At 37.5% G+C, this 15,537-nt stretch overlaps 1 protein-coding gene across 9 annotated transcripts in view; it reads left to right on the top strand.

Moving 5' to 3' along the window:
• The window catches only part of SCAF8 (SR-related CTD associated factor 8), a 120,937-nt gene that overhangs the window by 48,861 nt on the left and 56,539 nt on the right, over positions 1 to 15,537 (top strand). For 4 of the 9 annotated variants that reach the window (XM_082049736.1, XM_082049740.1, XM_082049741.1 and 1 more), the window contains 2 exons: positions 453 to 674; positions 1,302 to 3,666. In XM_082049736.1, coding sequence (XP_081905862.1) covers positions 453 to 674; positions 1,302 to 3,004 — 1,925 coding nt within the window. In that variant the 3' untranslated portion in view covers positions 3,005 to 3,666. Of the gene's footprint in view, positions 1 to 452; positions 675 to 1,301; positions 3,667 to 5,082; positions 5,144 to 10,053; positions 10,073 to 15,537 lie in introns of those variants that run through there. The other 5 variants (XR_014183793.1, XM_082049738.1, XM_082049737.1 and 2 more) reach the window with 3 other exon arrangements.

A 15,537-nucleotide genomic window follows, 5' to 3' on the forward strand; every position in this document is an offset into this window, starting at 1 on the left:
ATCTTCCTGCCATTCCCTTGGGTACTATCATTGGTCACCAGAGAAGAGATAAGTGCCTACCCTTCTTCACTCCTTTGTGAGGAAACTGTAGACGGTGATGAGGTCTCCCCACAGTCTCTTATTTGTATGCACAGTTCAATATCTGAACCTGTCTGTAACAGGTGTATCTGTTGGTGTTAGTTGCTGAATAATTTATAGTAATTTATTTTTGCTTAGCTTTTTAACTATATTCATTTAACATTTTAAAATATCTGTTAAAGAGTACTGATTGCTTAGGCTGCCTGCAGTTCATGGTCTCTACAAAAAAAGTAAATATTACAGTGCTGATTGAGGATAAGAAAATGTTATTAAAAATGTAGCACTTAAGGTAGTTATTTTGATTTATCTGCCAGACTAATCTTGAAGGCTTGAATATATGATTACTGTGATACACTTATGTTATTTCTCTACAGCTTTAGTACAGCCTCCACTACCAATTGCACAGGAAACAATGAAGGATGTTCCTTTTAGTAGCCTTGTTCTACCAGTTGGCACAGTTGCTAGCAGTCTAGCTACTCCAACGTTATCTGCTGGAAGTGTTTTTAATCCTCTACCCATCAGCAAACCAGAATCAGATGAAAAGGGGTCACATCTTACAGACCTTCAGATTTCTTCCAGTGAGAACAATAGATCTGGTAAGAAACGCCTTTATTGTCTGATACAGTTGCACAGAGGAAACATCATACTTGTGAGGGTTTTTTGCAGATCATAGTCCATTGCACTAATAACTACAGAGTAGGAAGTTTTGGGCTGGGTATCACTTTAAGTTGGAGGAGTGGTGGGAACCATCTTCCTCATCATTTGGTCATTGATGTCTAGCAGTTTATGCTCAGGGATGTTTTCGTTGTAGACTTGAAGTAAAGCCGAGACTGGGAGCCCTTTAGAAAACTTGTTTAAAGTGCATTCTTACTGCACCCGGTGGCAGTTGAAAGAAGCAGAAGAGGGTAGGGTAGTATAATGTTTATAGAATTACATTGAAGATTTTAGTACTTGTGTTGCATAAATTGGCTGTAGGATTTGTCAGTTTTAAGATGCAGTACATTCTTTACTATGTAGAGACCTTAATTTCTGTGACATAATGTCTGTTTATCTCCAGTGTGATTAAAATTACATATGTTCATTATGGAAACTGAGACAGACCTTGTCAGCAGTATCATCACTGAATGCATTAACTGAACATGGGTTCAGCTGCCTTTTGTTTTGAATGCTATGTATTACACTGACATTTTAGGTTAACTATTATTCTTGTTGCTGTGTTTTAGTGCAGAGTGACATCTCGAGTAGCTCTGGACCTGTTGGAGGAGTGCCACCACCCAGCGTCTCAAGCAGTTCTGTGCTTACTGGAGAAGGGCAACCACCCAATGTCTCAAGTAGCTCTGGACTTGCAGGGGGAGTACAGCCACCCAGTGTTTCAAGCAGCTCTGGACTTGTAGGAGGAGTGCAACCACCAACAGTTTCAAGCAGTTCTGGTCTTGCAGGAGGAGTGCAGCTACCCACTGTCTCCAGTAGCTCTTCTCTTGCTGGTGGAGTTCAGCCAACTAATGTCTCAAGTAGCTCTGGACTTATGGCTGGAGTGCAACCACCACCAAATGTCTCAAGTAGCTCAGGGCTTCTTGCTGGAGTGCATCCTCCCAGTGTCTCAAGCAGTCCTGGCCTTCTGACAGGAATGCAGCCACCCAGTGTCTCAAGCAGCTCAGGAGTTCTGGCAGGACTGCAGCCACCGAGTGTCTCAAGCAACTCTGGGCTTCTCATAATGCCGCCACCCAATGTTTCAAGTAGTTCTGGACTTATGGGAGTGCCACCACCAAATATTTCAAGTAGTTCTGGACTCCTGGCAATGCAGCATCCTGCTGGGGTTCAAAACATGCCTCATCTAAATATTAGTAGTCCAAGAATGCCCGGAATGCCTCTCATAGACATCCGTCCAGGCCTAATGCCCCATTCGCCTGGACCAAGGTTTCCATTAATGCAGCCAGGAATGCCACCGCAGCGTAGTATTCCTCCTCCAGCAATCCTTGATCCATCTCTTCACCCACCACCTCGAGGTCCTTTTCCTTCAGCAGATATTTTTAATCAACCAGAAAGACCTTTTGGAACACCAGGAAGACAAAATATTGATGGCATTTCTAATCCAGAGAAAAGACTGCCACTTGGAGGCGATAACATTCAGCAGGATGGAGACAGAGATTATCGCTTTCCTCCAGTGGAAAACCGAGATAATCTTAGCAGACCATCTCCAGTGGATGTCAGAGATTCTGTTGGACGACCACCAGTTGATCCAAGAGAGGGTATAGGAAGGCCTCCAGTAGACGGAAGAGACCACTTTGCAAGACCACATGTAGACATGAGAGAAAATTTTGGAAGACCAGGTATAGATAACCTTGGTCGAAGAGACCATTTTGGTTTCAATTCAGACAAGCACTGGGGACAGAGAGGAGATTATGATGAAAGAGAGCACCATGCTTTCCCTATTTATGGTGGACCTAAAGGCTTCCATGAAGACAGGGAGAGGTTTCGGCATGTAAACTATAGATTTGATAGTAGAAGTGGTCCCAATTGGAACAGAGGATTTGAACAAGATGCTCACAGAGATTTTGATGACCGCAGAAGACCCTGGGAAAGACAGAGGGATAGGGATGACAGAGATTTTAATTTTTGCAGAGAAATTAATGGGAACAGGTTTGGAAGAGACAGAATGTCAAACAACTGGATCCCCCCTCCACATCCACGGGTTTTTGAATATTTTGATGGGGCTACTTCCCAGCGCAAAGCCGATAATATGCCCCAGGTAAACGGTGAAAATACAGAGACAGAAAGTCAGCCACCAACTGCACAGGTGCAGGATGATCCAGAACTGTATGAAAAACTGACATCTTCCGTCGAGATAAACAAAGAGAAGAGTGACACAGAAGCTGATATAGAAAGTGCACCAGTGGTAGAAAGCACAGAAACTGAGGGGACATAATCATCACTCAGTAGGTAAAAGATACCTTTTGTAAAGTTGTCATCTCTCTGTAATAGATAAATGGCTGACTGGACGGTAGCAGTTCACTTTTGTCTGCCAGAATTAAGTTAATCTGATGTTCATGTTCATCTTTCACTTAAATAACTGTACAACTGACTTGTATAGAACACTGTTCTTAATTTGAACATGGTAGGTAAACATTTTTTTTAATTTCTCTGGTAAAGCATAAACTTGCCCCACTTGCTTTTAATTTCACAAAGATAAAATAACAGCTTGTCAAACAAAGACTTCCTATGGAAGAAAATGGATTTTTTAGATAATACCCTTAGGTTGGCTATCGAAATTGTTATACTTGAAAACAGGTGCTGGTGTATGTTGTCCGTGTTTTTAGGCTGCTGCAGAATTTTAAAGTATAGACAAAGCTGTGATATTTTATGTTCCTTCAATTCGGCAGAAAGATAAATGACCCATGTTATTTAAGGAGCATAATACAGAGATTAAAAGTGATTTTGTAAAATCTACACTATAGTCTCTGTTTTCTCTAAAGTAAGTGTTTGTGATTTGTTCCTCGTACTGCAGTGGGTTTAAAAAAATGAAAAAGTACATTTTAATGTTGGGTGCATTTTGTTTTTAGATGCCAATAAAGCATATTTGTTTGATAACAGTGTTCTAGGTATTGTATTTTTTTAAAAACATGCAAGCTCTAAAAACTTGGAATCAGCGATATGTGCTTAGCTAGTTGTTGCAAAAGGTTTATATTACTTTTGTAAGACAGATGCAACAGTTGATGTGCAAGAAGCATATGGTTTTTACGTCAAAAATCATGCAGTCATGTTAGTTTATGTAAATAACATTTGTATGTAAGTATTTGTGTAAACTGTTTGTAGATATCACTTTTTCTGTGCGTGCCTGTATATGTGCACACACTCACAGAATATTGTAGACAGTTCAATAAAATTGAAATGAAAGTAGGTTGTAAAAAATTGCCTTTCACCTTCTTTAGGTAGTAAGATAACAAAATTAGTTCACTGCAGTATCATCAAGCTTATATTTACCTTCTCATGGTCATTATTATGATGTTCTTACTACTTCTAGAAGGTGGAACATGATATACTGTAAGAATATACAGTAGGATTTTAGCTTTTTAAAATGCAGATATGCATGAAGCCAAAACTTAAGCCAATATTTGCATTGTCTTATTTTGTAATATATTTGGTACTCTAAATAGGTAGTGGTAGTGTTTAAGTATTTTGTGGTTATTTGTTTTTAGTGACTCACAGTCCAGAAATGTTGCACAAAAAGTAAAAAGCTGTTGTTCTAAAAAAATCCTATATGTTTTTAACAGAAATGAGGGGGACTTTGTGTCTTGATGGCTTAACATTGAAGTAGAACCTCTTTTTAAATTGTTGAGATGAATTGGCTGCTTAGGTAAATTAGTAATGCTCTTCTCTCCCATTTCACCTACTTTGCTGCTCGTGTATCTTTTAAATCGGTGGTGAAAGATTTGGCTATAGGGTAATGTCAGATTTTCAATTTGTTCCACTCAAGTGCATTTCACCAACTGCTTTCAACATAACATTCGTTAAAATTCTGTGTCTGAACGCATCCTTTAACTCTGTTTCGAGAAAGTTGTTTTTCTCTTGCATAATAGGATCCAAGGGTAGATTCTGTTAAAAGAATGCCCCTTTGGTAGGAGAAACATTTGGAGCTCTGATTAGAATTTTGGTCTTTAACATTAAAGCATTAACATGCAAGTTTCAATGCCCCTTTTGCTTCTGCCAAAGGGATGAAAGTATGAGTATGACCCATGAGTGTAAAGCATCAGCATGCCTTTGGATGTAGAAGCAGGTCACACATGTGTTGCCCTCTCCCTCTGGGAGGTGGGATATTTTTTCATGCTGTGTCATGATTCAGTTTTTCAGTTACTGTAACTTTTATTCTGGATAGTAAACAACCTGTGAGCTTAATGAAGGTAGCCCTTTCAAAGAGTGGACTTGAGTGACTGATTCTTTACTGTGCAAGTAGTAGACATTAGGATATAGTGAGGTATGCATTAAATAACTGTTTCTTTGTTATAGGCCTTGCTGATGTGTTTGTTACTAGAACATGTCTCAGGAGTTGAGATGAGCAATGTTTAAGGTAAAATTACCTTTATGGGCAGACTCTCGCTCAAAGAATTTGACTGATGCTGCTGCACCACCTAATAGTAGTATTCTGGTCAGGTGGATATGACCGTGGAAGTCCAAACACACAAAATAACTATAAGGATACTTTGTGAACTTAAGGGATTTTTTTTATTTTTGATATGTGCAGTTTGAAAAGGCTTCAGTCATAGACCACATAAATACTCAAACACATATTGGCAGTAGCTTTACATTTTGATAAAAGTCTCTTTAAAACCAAAAGTTAATCTGTTTTTCTAAACTGGGACTGGCAGTATGCTAAATTGCTCATTAGTATGATGGTAATTTGCCAGGTGAGAGATGTTAAACAATAGTAGTGGTATAAAACAATGTATTATTTAATGATTTTTCGTCTTTGTTAATACCTTTCAAGCATTAATAAATTGGCTACTGTACATATGTGTTACACCATCAATTTCTAACATTTTTTTTAAGAATAAAAGTTTGTTGTACAGTCTTCAGTTGCATCATGTTTACAGTTAGAACTGTTCTATTTCTTATTTTATTAATGTAGCATGCAGACAAATATTACCAAAATAGCTGTATTCAGAAACTCAGAAGGGACTTAATATTACCAGAACAGTATGCTTTATCTTGCCAGTAGGAATTTTTTAATGTTTCAGAGTTAGAGTATAGGCTTTCTCACTGTAGATTAAGCCATCGTAAACTAACATGTGCACCGAAAGGAGCAGTCCTGGGGTCCATGCAGCTCATAGTAGTGACTTCTGCTGATGCAAAGAGTGAAAATGGGACAGAAGGATGACAGGGGCCATGCATTTGGGCAGCAGTTCTGGCTTATGCCTGTTTAAAGCTTGCTCTAGGGATGAAAGGTGTTGATTATGGCACCTGAAGAAGCTGATTTACTATTTGCATAAGTAACATACATATTGAAAAATATTTCAGGTAGCTTCGCAGGCAACACAATATATTGGGTTCGCAAATTTACTTGAAAACTTTATGCATTAGTAAGTTGTTTGATGTATCTGTTACCTTTCTAAGCAGACTGTGATTCTCATCTTTCACAGTACTGTATTTGAGCAGAAAGCTACGTCCATAAAGATTACAAAGATGAAACTTAGCCTTCATCTGCGATAAGGACGTGATTTCTTTGCTGAAGTCTTTTTCTGTGAAATGTTGGTACACTTTCATTTTTATATATAGTGCTTCCCATTGTTATTACAAAGTCAAGGGAATAGATTCTGTTAGATTCCTTTGCTTCAGTGGAGCACTATACCATTCTTCAAGTCATTTCAGTGATTTAAATTGCTTTATTTATGAAGTTAAGGTACTCTTACTCTGAATAAGGCAAGAAAGGAATACTATAGTGAAGCTTGTAATATGGCATGCACAGGTGATACTTAAGCACAGTTGGAAAATGATAGAACAAATTGTCTATAGAAATTATTTATAAAATAAGCCAAGTACTTGCAGAATTATGTCAAAATACAATGTCAGCAGTTCTGAATACATGCAAGGATACCTTATGCCAGCCAGCACTTAAAGTACACATTTTCTTGATACATGTTCCCCTAACTCAAAACTTTGGGTCATCGATTTGACACTGGTAAAAATGGATCCCAAATGTTATTCTTTGTATTTTCAGTAATGTATTTAAAAATAGCATAACAACAAGAGGGACTTTTTTTTATCTTTTGATGATGGGAGCTGAACAGATATAATTTTAAAACCTATTTAGAGTATCAGGGGTCATCAAGAGTAACTAGGACGATTTTTTGTTATTGTTAATTCAGGTAATGAGAGGATCTCTACCTGTTGACATCTACTTCTGATTCTTCGGATTTTACTTTAGTCACATTTTCCTTTAAGAGCTGAACTTTCACAAGTAAGCATGTACTGTGAAGCTATCTAGTTGTGTAGTTGAAAGATTGATGTAAAAGACATGAAGGTAGAATATAATTTTTTAATTTGAAGTTGTTTATTTGAACAAGAATGGCAAGAGCATCTTTCCACCATGTTACTTTACTATATTAATTCACGTCAGCAGAAACTTTGCAATGGCAAAGAGAATATCATATTGCAAGACATTCTTAATTGTAACTAGTCTTATATTTCTTCTTGAAGAGTTGTCTTAGTGATGTTGTTCACTCCACTTAGTCTGTACAAGTTCTTTGGGTACTCAATAAACATTTTGGATTTTATTAACATATGTACATGATACTTCATAGTCAAGAAACGTCTGCTAGAGCTACAAAAAAAGAAAATTCATGACATCTGTTTAATAAATTTCAGCAAAGGCATATAGAATATGAAAAGTGATTCTTGTCAGTGATCAGATAGTATGAAAGTATCTTAATAAGGGTTTTGTCGAAGATGGTAAGCTGTAAAATTGTATTTGGTGTAATTCTTATTTTCCTTTCTGTGTTTCACAAACTTGATGAAGAAGGGTGGTCTCATTGAATATACTACTCTTAGGATCTTTTAGATCTGCTCCGCTACCAAAGATGGAGGAGGGGAAGGAGTAGCGATCTGAGCACTCCTTAAAATCAAGATGTTGTTAAGGTCTATTGTACAGTTGAAGGTTCTTTCTCTTTTTAAGAAGTTTAGAATGCACATTTCAGCAGTTGCATAGTAACCGATATTAGTGGTGTCAGTGGTTTACTAATCTGATTCTTTATTTTGTCATTTTTCTCTTAAAGTTAGCTCACTAATGCTAATTTTTAAGTCTCTCTGCTTCTTATCAGCTGAAATCAGACTAATGCTCTCAGACAAGGGACTATTTTGTCCTCTACAAAAAAAAAAATCTAGTCAGTATTTTAACCTATAGGTAGGTTAGTTGAGGATTTTTTTCCTTCCTGATTTAATGCTTAAACACTGCAGTTTTCCTCTTGAATTATTTTCTGTATACATATCTCTGCTATAAAGCGGTATGTGTTCACACATAGCATGTCTCAAGTTTTCTGTTGAAGTTCAGAAAACTGTCTTAAGGTAATGAATTTGTGTGTTTTAAAACTAGGGTAAACTTCACAGCCATATGGATTGGTGTACTGAAGCATTAGAATACTATAATTGTGTTGAGCATTATAATTGTGTGTAAGCCAGTGCAAAAAAAATCCTTAATAGGGCCAGAGTATTAAATGGATATAGAACTGTTAAATCAGATGTAGATTGGTAGGCTTCATGCAGGCCATAGATGCAGGGACTTTGGATATGACTGTCACTTCCATGCTAAAGAAGAGATCGTATCATAATTACATCTGGGAAAATAAATGTAGCTTTTTCTCGAATATAGCAGGAATTAAGTAGAAAAAAATCTTTGTGTGCAAAGTCTTTTCTAAAAATACATCTGCCTTTGACTAGTCCAAGGAAGCTCCATCATCGTCGTTTTAGTTGATCAAGGGAAAAAATTACTTCAGATTTATGCTGTTCTGAGGTAATTAGCAAACAGGATGGTGTAAATATTTGTAAGATGACAAGGTTCTTGGAGAAATAACTTAATACAGATGTTAATATACCTATTTGGGTGTTTTTAGGTAGTAGATACTGCAGAGCGTGATAAAAAGCTATCTCACTTGCAAGAAATGTACTGAACTGAGGTGTCACTGTATTATAAAAGCCAATTTTTTGGTTTGTTCCTTATTTGTGTTATCTCCCAGTCCAAATACTGACCTTGTTCAGGGTTCCAATCTGAACACTGATTAGAGAATATTCTGATTAATGGCTATGTATTTTTTTCTAATATGTAATACATCGTAAGTATTACATCACTATAATACAGACACAAACAGCTAGTGAGAAGTTGGGAGTGGTGCTCTGTGGGGCAAAACCATCAGAGAAATCAAAAGAGAATATTACAGAATTGGGTGAACCACCAATCTGAAACATTGCTGTTGAGGAATGTCTACTCAGTACAGAGATAATTACTGATTGAGTACCTCAGTAGTTAAAAAGGTGCATTTCACAAAAGTATCCCAGTTTGGGAAGTCCCAGCTACAGAATCATTTGCTTTCTGCTCTCTGTAGAAAATACAGTTTTCTTGATGGTGATTTTTACTTTACCTTTCATGCTATTTCCAGAGACTTTAAAGTAATGTCTTAGTACTAAACCAGACTAAATATAGTATTAAACCAGTGTGTGATATATGGCTTCGCTTGTTTACCAACGGCATATTGCTGTTGACTTCATGGGATTCAGAACTTCAAATGCTTTGTCTTGTGTGTTTCAGTTTCTTCTTCAGCAGCCTTTAGAAAGGCAGGTGGTAGAAGATTATCTGGTTCTAGTTTCATTGATTTTTCTACTGCTTTTAAGCCCAAAGCCTTGTGGGGGATAATTTTAGTTTTTCTTTTTTCTTTCACATCCCGTTCCCCTGTGTAAGTATTGATGAGCAGTCAGCCCTAATAAAGATTGTTTTGAGATTCTGAGAGTATGGTGGAAGAGATTGTACAAAATGTCTGAAAAGAACTGCGGTGTTGTCTAGTCCTGTGCTAGGAAATTCATGGAGTGAAAGAAAGCAAGCAAATTAAAGCTGGCTCTCTCAAAATGATGGTACTAAGTAGATCTTTTCACTGCAGCACGTACAGCAGCCCTGTAATACATGGTCACTATTCTTTGTTTAGAATCCATTAGGTCCTCTAGCTTTCTTTTCCTAATCTGCTTACTGTTTTTTAGACAGGCTGTCTTTTATTTAAAGAGCATTTTTTCCTCAAATGATTTAAAGAAAAATTAATGCACTAGGTTAATGAAGTTTTCTTATTTCATTTTAGAATGTGATACCTAGCTCTCTTCAATAAATTTTCTCCGATTAAAAATTCTACATTTCTGTATTAACTAGTATAGAAATAAGAATGGATGACATGTAAAAAAGGAAATAAAATTTTTATCCAAAATTATGTATTTTTGTCATGATAGTCTGGTTCCAGCATGTTCAAGAACAGAACTAAAACGGCATTTTTCACACCACCTGGCAGTTTCTGCTGGCTCTGAGATGCACCCTGAAAAGTTACGCAGAAGTAAGAACAACCTCAGGATCTGTCCCATGCAACACTTGCACACTGTGGTGGATGCCCAGGTCTTGCATTTCCCTTCTCTATTCCTTACCTTGCCATCAGATATTTTAGTTTTTCTTATAATCACAGTGAAGAAATTTGACCACCAGATTGTCTGAAAATGATTAATTTCACTTTTCGCAACTTTGAGAATTCATTTGTTCTAAATGGCTCTTATCTTGCTACAGAAAAGCAAGCAAACATAAATCCAAAAGGAACAAATATGTGAAAGAAATTTTCTAAACATTTCTAGCATTTAATTGGTAAAAAAATAACACCCAAGGAAAGTCTGCTAGAGAACTGGAAAAGTCTTAATTTGTGGTTTGTTTTACCATTTGATTGGCATTTTTTGAAAGCCATTTATTTGAAAACTATATTTTTGTAGAGCTTTGAAATTATACATCTTGTCTTACAGTAACTGTCTAGTGTTGACTTGAGCTACATACATCAAGATACACAATACATTAGAATTTATTATTGTTGAGCTATTGCTGTATGTGTATATATGAACGTTAAAGAATCTTCTGGAAAGCTTAGCCCCAGTATTTACAGTCTACACCATAGGAAAGGAAACACAAAATACAGTATGAGCTCTTGCTGTACCTGTTGCACTCCTGGTGTTCCTGGAACAGACATGTTTTGTGTTCCACTCTTGCTGTGTCAAAAGAGTCAAAGTTAGACATGCATGTGCTCACGACGAGATTTAACTGCACATCATCTCTGAAAATCAGGTGAATGTTTAAAAATTTAAACATTAAGTTAGGGTTCTAAATTTAGCTTCCTATGAAACATTTGGTGGGTTACACCACATTTTTATTGTAACTATATGGTGGTCAGGATCTGATTTTTTTTTTTTTAATTTTTTTTTAATTTTTTTAAGTAAAATGAAGCGAAGTATTGCTGCGTACATAGAAGAGGCTCAGTCTTGTTGGTGACCAATTTTGTATGTGAGAGTATAAAGCTCCCGGCTTTATACTGTAGAAAATGGTGCTCTGGTGGACTGTGACAGAGAAAACCATAATTACTCTGACACCTGGAGGGTGGGCTGGGCCGGAGCCATATACACACAAGGCTCCTACTCAGCCAGGGATCAGGGTTCTCTTTTCTGCCCAAGCCCCAGCATTACTACAGGCAGCAGGATAGTCTTTTTATAGTGGACTTTGTCACATAGTTAATATTTATAAATAGGAGAAGTATTTAAAGTTAGCTAATATGTTTTTTGAGTTAATCATTGCTGGTGAGTCAGATTTGTGAACCAGGTGCTCTACTTGAACCCTGCTACAAGCAAGCAAGAGGAGAGATTATTAAACCACTGTAGGTGCTTGTTTGGATTGTTCTGAAGCAGAATCATATCTGAAAATATTACACGTGTGGTATTCCTACTTCTTGGTCTCCTTATCTGCGAAATGGCCAAGAGTGAAATTATTAAACTTTTCATGGTAGTGACCTTCTAAAATACTAGCAGTAGGTGTATACCTCAAATATACCAGTCACTTGCATTTGCTTTCCTACACCTCGTGTGGTCTTGACCATGATTGGTTACAGCTGGCACAGAAGTGCTACATCTCATTGTCATCCCTTCTCCTAACCAAGATGTTCTTAGGTCTCTTCCAGTGGCCTTTTGAATCCTTCTGATGCCACTGTTCTTTAGAGTTTGAAATAGGAAATGCGGTGTGTTTTCTTCTGACACAAAACCTCTACTGCAGTGACAAAATGCTTCCCCAATTTGTACTTTCATTTTTTTGGCAAAAGCCCTTTGGAATGAGCATTTTAAAGCTGATTATTATAGCATGGTTTCCAGTGTCTTCAGTCAGAAAGTAAGTTTTAATGGGTTTTGAAGGAACAGTTTCCATGTACTCTTGCTATTCCTTTATGCTTTCCCCATCTACATAAAGCAGTGGTGTCCAGCCAGCCACTGTAGCCTAGTTGTTCTTCTTAAGAGGGAAGGTCCAGTGTGTCCCCAAAAGATATTTGCACCTTGTGTGAAGAGCAGCTTTTCAGGGCACGTACAGCAAGAGGAGCATGTGAGAAGAGTGAGCCTGCCTTGCCAGGACACCTTATCCAGTTTTTGAACCCCTCTTTGCAGCAAGCCCCTGGTTATAGAAGATGAGAATGGCAGCTGGATGTGTTACTCCCTGAGTTAACTCTCATCTGTACTGGAGCTCAGGGACCTGATATGAATAACAAGGCCAGCAGCTGGCTATCGCTTTTGTGAAGTGTGACCAGTTCGGATGTATTTGTTCTGGACACTTGGAATACCAAGCAAAGCTCTAATCCCTGCTTTTACCCAGGAAGTGCACAGATACTGGGTATTGCTGGCTCTTGTCTGTGACATAAGGCAGACACTCCATTCCATGTGCACCTTTTTTGTCTTTTCAAAACCAAAACACTCCTTCACTAAGTATTCTTTCTTGCATAAAATAGAGCTGATTTAATAAAATAGTGGTGAGAGGAGTTGCATATCCCCTGCTCACAGAAGTAATCGATATGGTGAAGTTCCTATACTCTACACCAGTGCAATTAAATTTGTTGTCTTCAGGTGGTGGTTAAATCTTGCCTGTATGACAGTATTTTTATAAGAAAGTGCATGTGTTCTGACTGTGCAGACTGCAGTACAAGAAGTTTGAATTAGTTTCTTTCTTTTACCTTTTATACCGTATTATTTGTATCCTGTATCCCTGTACATTGGTTCTATGTACAGTGTGCTCCTTGAAAATATTTTTTAGTAGTCTCTTAGCTTTCTTCTCTCAAAAATGACATTTTCTACATCTGTTTTCCTCTGAGTGTATCACAACACGATGGAGTACCAGGAGGATGCAAAACTGCCAAGTAGCAGGAGAATAGCACGGTAACTGGGAAATCTGTTCTAGCAGGACTGAAGAGTGAGTTGTGTGCAGGAACAGGAGAGATATTTAAAGTTCAGTCGCCTTATTTGTGGTTAGGGATGTAGTATTTTATTTTGCAGTCAAAAACGAGGAAAACAAATCCCTGGGCAGTAGCAAGCTGTCATGTGACAGTATCACGAGATTTTTCTTTCCAGAGATCCTGGTTTTCTGGTAATTAAAATAAAACAGTATAGAAGCTCCTTTCACAAAGATGCAAAATGTTGTATATACTAAAACATTTTCTAAGCATTTGCTGATTTATTTTTTTATTTTATCTTTTTTTAGTGATGCAATGAACTTGAGATTTGATGTTCCTTTCTTTGGTGTTTTAGTACTGATTAAATATGGTTTTAGAAGTGTCAGCAGTGACCAAAGGGAGATTGCCATGATTTTGAAGACCTGTGAAATTAAAGGATTTATGAGGGATATTAAGTGAAGTTTCCGGGGTTTGTGTGTGTTTGCACTTGATTACAAAGTAGAATTGGTGCCCAACTAGCTGGATGTTGTTGAGGTTTAACACTATTTGGCATTTTGTTTTGCTTTAGGTTTCGGTAATTTCAAATGTGCAAGAGTTTGGGTTATGTCATTTCTACAGACCACAGAGGTTCATGTGTAACTCTGAGAACAGTCAACAGGAGTCATGTAAACTGAGGAGAAATGATCATTGCAAGCCATGCTGTTTGAAAAAAATATGTTAAACGGGGAAAAACTGATTCTGAAAACAAGAAATGCTGAATCCTATGTTTATGAGAGTGGGGTGTTTTTCTTAGTTTGATGGAAACCATAATGAAAAACAGCTGAAATAGCTGGTAGGAAAATATGTGACTTCTTTTTTTTAAAAAAGAAATGTAGTCACTGACTTCAGTTTCTTTGCTAAGATCTTTAAGATTAGTCTGACTTTTTTCTTCAAAAAGAACAGAACACTTGAACCTAACAAAATGCTTATTTTAAAGTCTTTGAAAAGTGCAAGTGGACTTCAACTATTAAGAAGCTACAGTAGAAACAAAGGGACAGTAATTCGCAACATGCATCTTTGAGCAAGGGGTGCTACCCAGTAGTTTTTCTTTTCGTAATTTCAAAATAAAAAGTTTTTGCAAATATTTAGTTCTTTTAATATTTGAAAGTAATTTTAGTATCTCTTTTTACTCTTGCTTGCAGTTAAGATGGCTTTTCTTCCCTGGATTTTACTTCTATATTAGCTTTATTTGCAGAGAGATGGTTGCTTGCTGCTGTGAAACCAGCAGAGGGGGCACAGAGCATACTTAGTCGTGGCTGTGTCTTCACAGTCCACTGTGGTGGTGTTCTATGAACACCCGATAGCCGCCCTCTTAAGCCCTATTCAGGTGAGCTACCATATGACTTGAATATGATTCTCAAAATAGTTCCCTGTCATGCTTCAGTGCACTGTTTTCCATCCAGTTTGTGTGTGTGCCTGCGAACGGGGGGGAATTTTTCCCCTCTGTTGTCTGCCAGGCTCAGGGTAATGCGCAAGTTCCTGCAGACGTGGCCTTAAACCCCTGGTGTGATTATCAGGGATTACACAGTTATCATTTTCACATCTCAAAGCTTACTTTAAAAAATGTTGGTGAATCTTAGTTCTTTATCACTGTGATACCTTATAAGAAAGGTCTATGAAAACAGATGGTTGGATATTTCTCTGCTTTTTTGACACTGCTGACACTAAGCTGCTCTAGTGCAGAGGCTCTGCTGATGGCAGCCGCCCTCCCTCCCCGCTCCCACCTGCTGGTGTTCCTTGCTGACTCCCAGGTCCCGTCTTATACAGCCCATTACAAAATAGCTCCAGGACTTGGAAAGCTTCTAAAAGTTTGCTTCCTTTTACAAGACTTGGGTTCCTCTTGTCAGAGTGCTTCTGCTCTGCTTGATCTTGAAATGCTTCTTATGTTACTCATCAGAGAAACGTGGTCAGAGAGCTGCATTCAGAAATGTAGATGAGGGAATGTGCTTTTCATTAACTTTAGAATATTTTTTCACATGTAGAAGTGCTCTTTTAACTTCTGTTTAGTAAGTGTTATTATGTTGAGTACTTTCTATTCTTTTGTGTTTTTTTTTTAAACGGTGTAATATATAATGTCTGGAAGGAGATAAGCATGTCACTGGAAACAACTGGGTAAAGAGCTTTTACCTAAAACTGTCTGCTCTAGTCTGGGGATTAGGATCTGAGGTGCTTTGTAGATTTCTCACAGCTTTTAGTAGGATCATTTTGATCCTGTTTTGTATATTATTCCCCTATCTTTACATAGCCCCTCGATAAGAGCAGTTTTCTTTGTAGAGTAACATTCATGTGCTTCCATGTATTTAGAGTAATATATCTGATCTGTCTCTGGACACAATATATGAGTGTTCTAACCCAGTAAAATATTGCTAAAATTTGTTTCCAAACTAGAAATGTTGTAAATATGTTCATATGTTTTAGATATTTCTGGCTAACATGACTCTGGTGA

Source organism: Streptopelia decaocto (assembly GCF_964273445.1).
Source record: "Streptopelia decaocto genome assembly, chromosome: 3".
NCBI lineage: Eukaryota > Metazoa > Chordata > Aves > Columbiformes > Columbidae > Streptopelia > Streptopelia decaocto.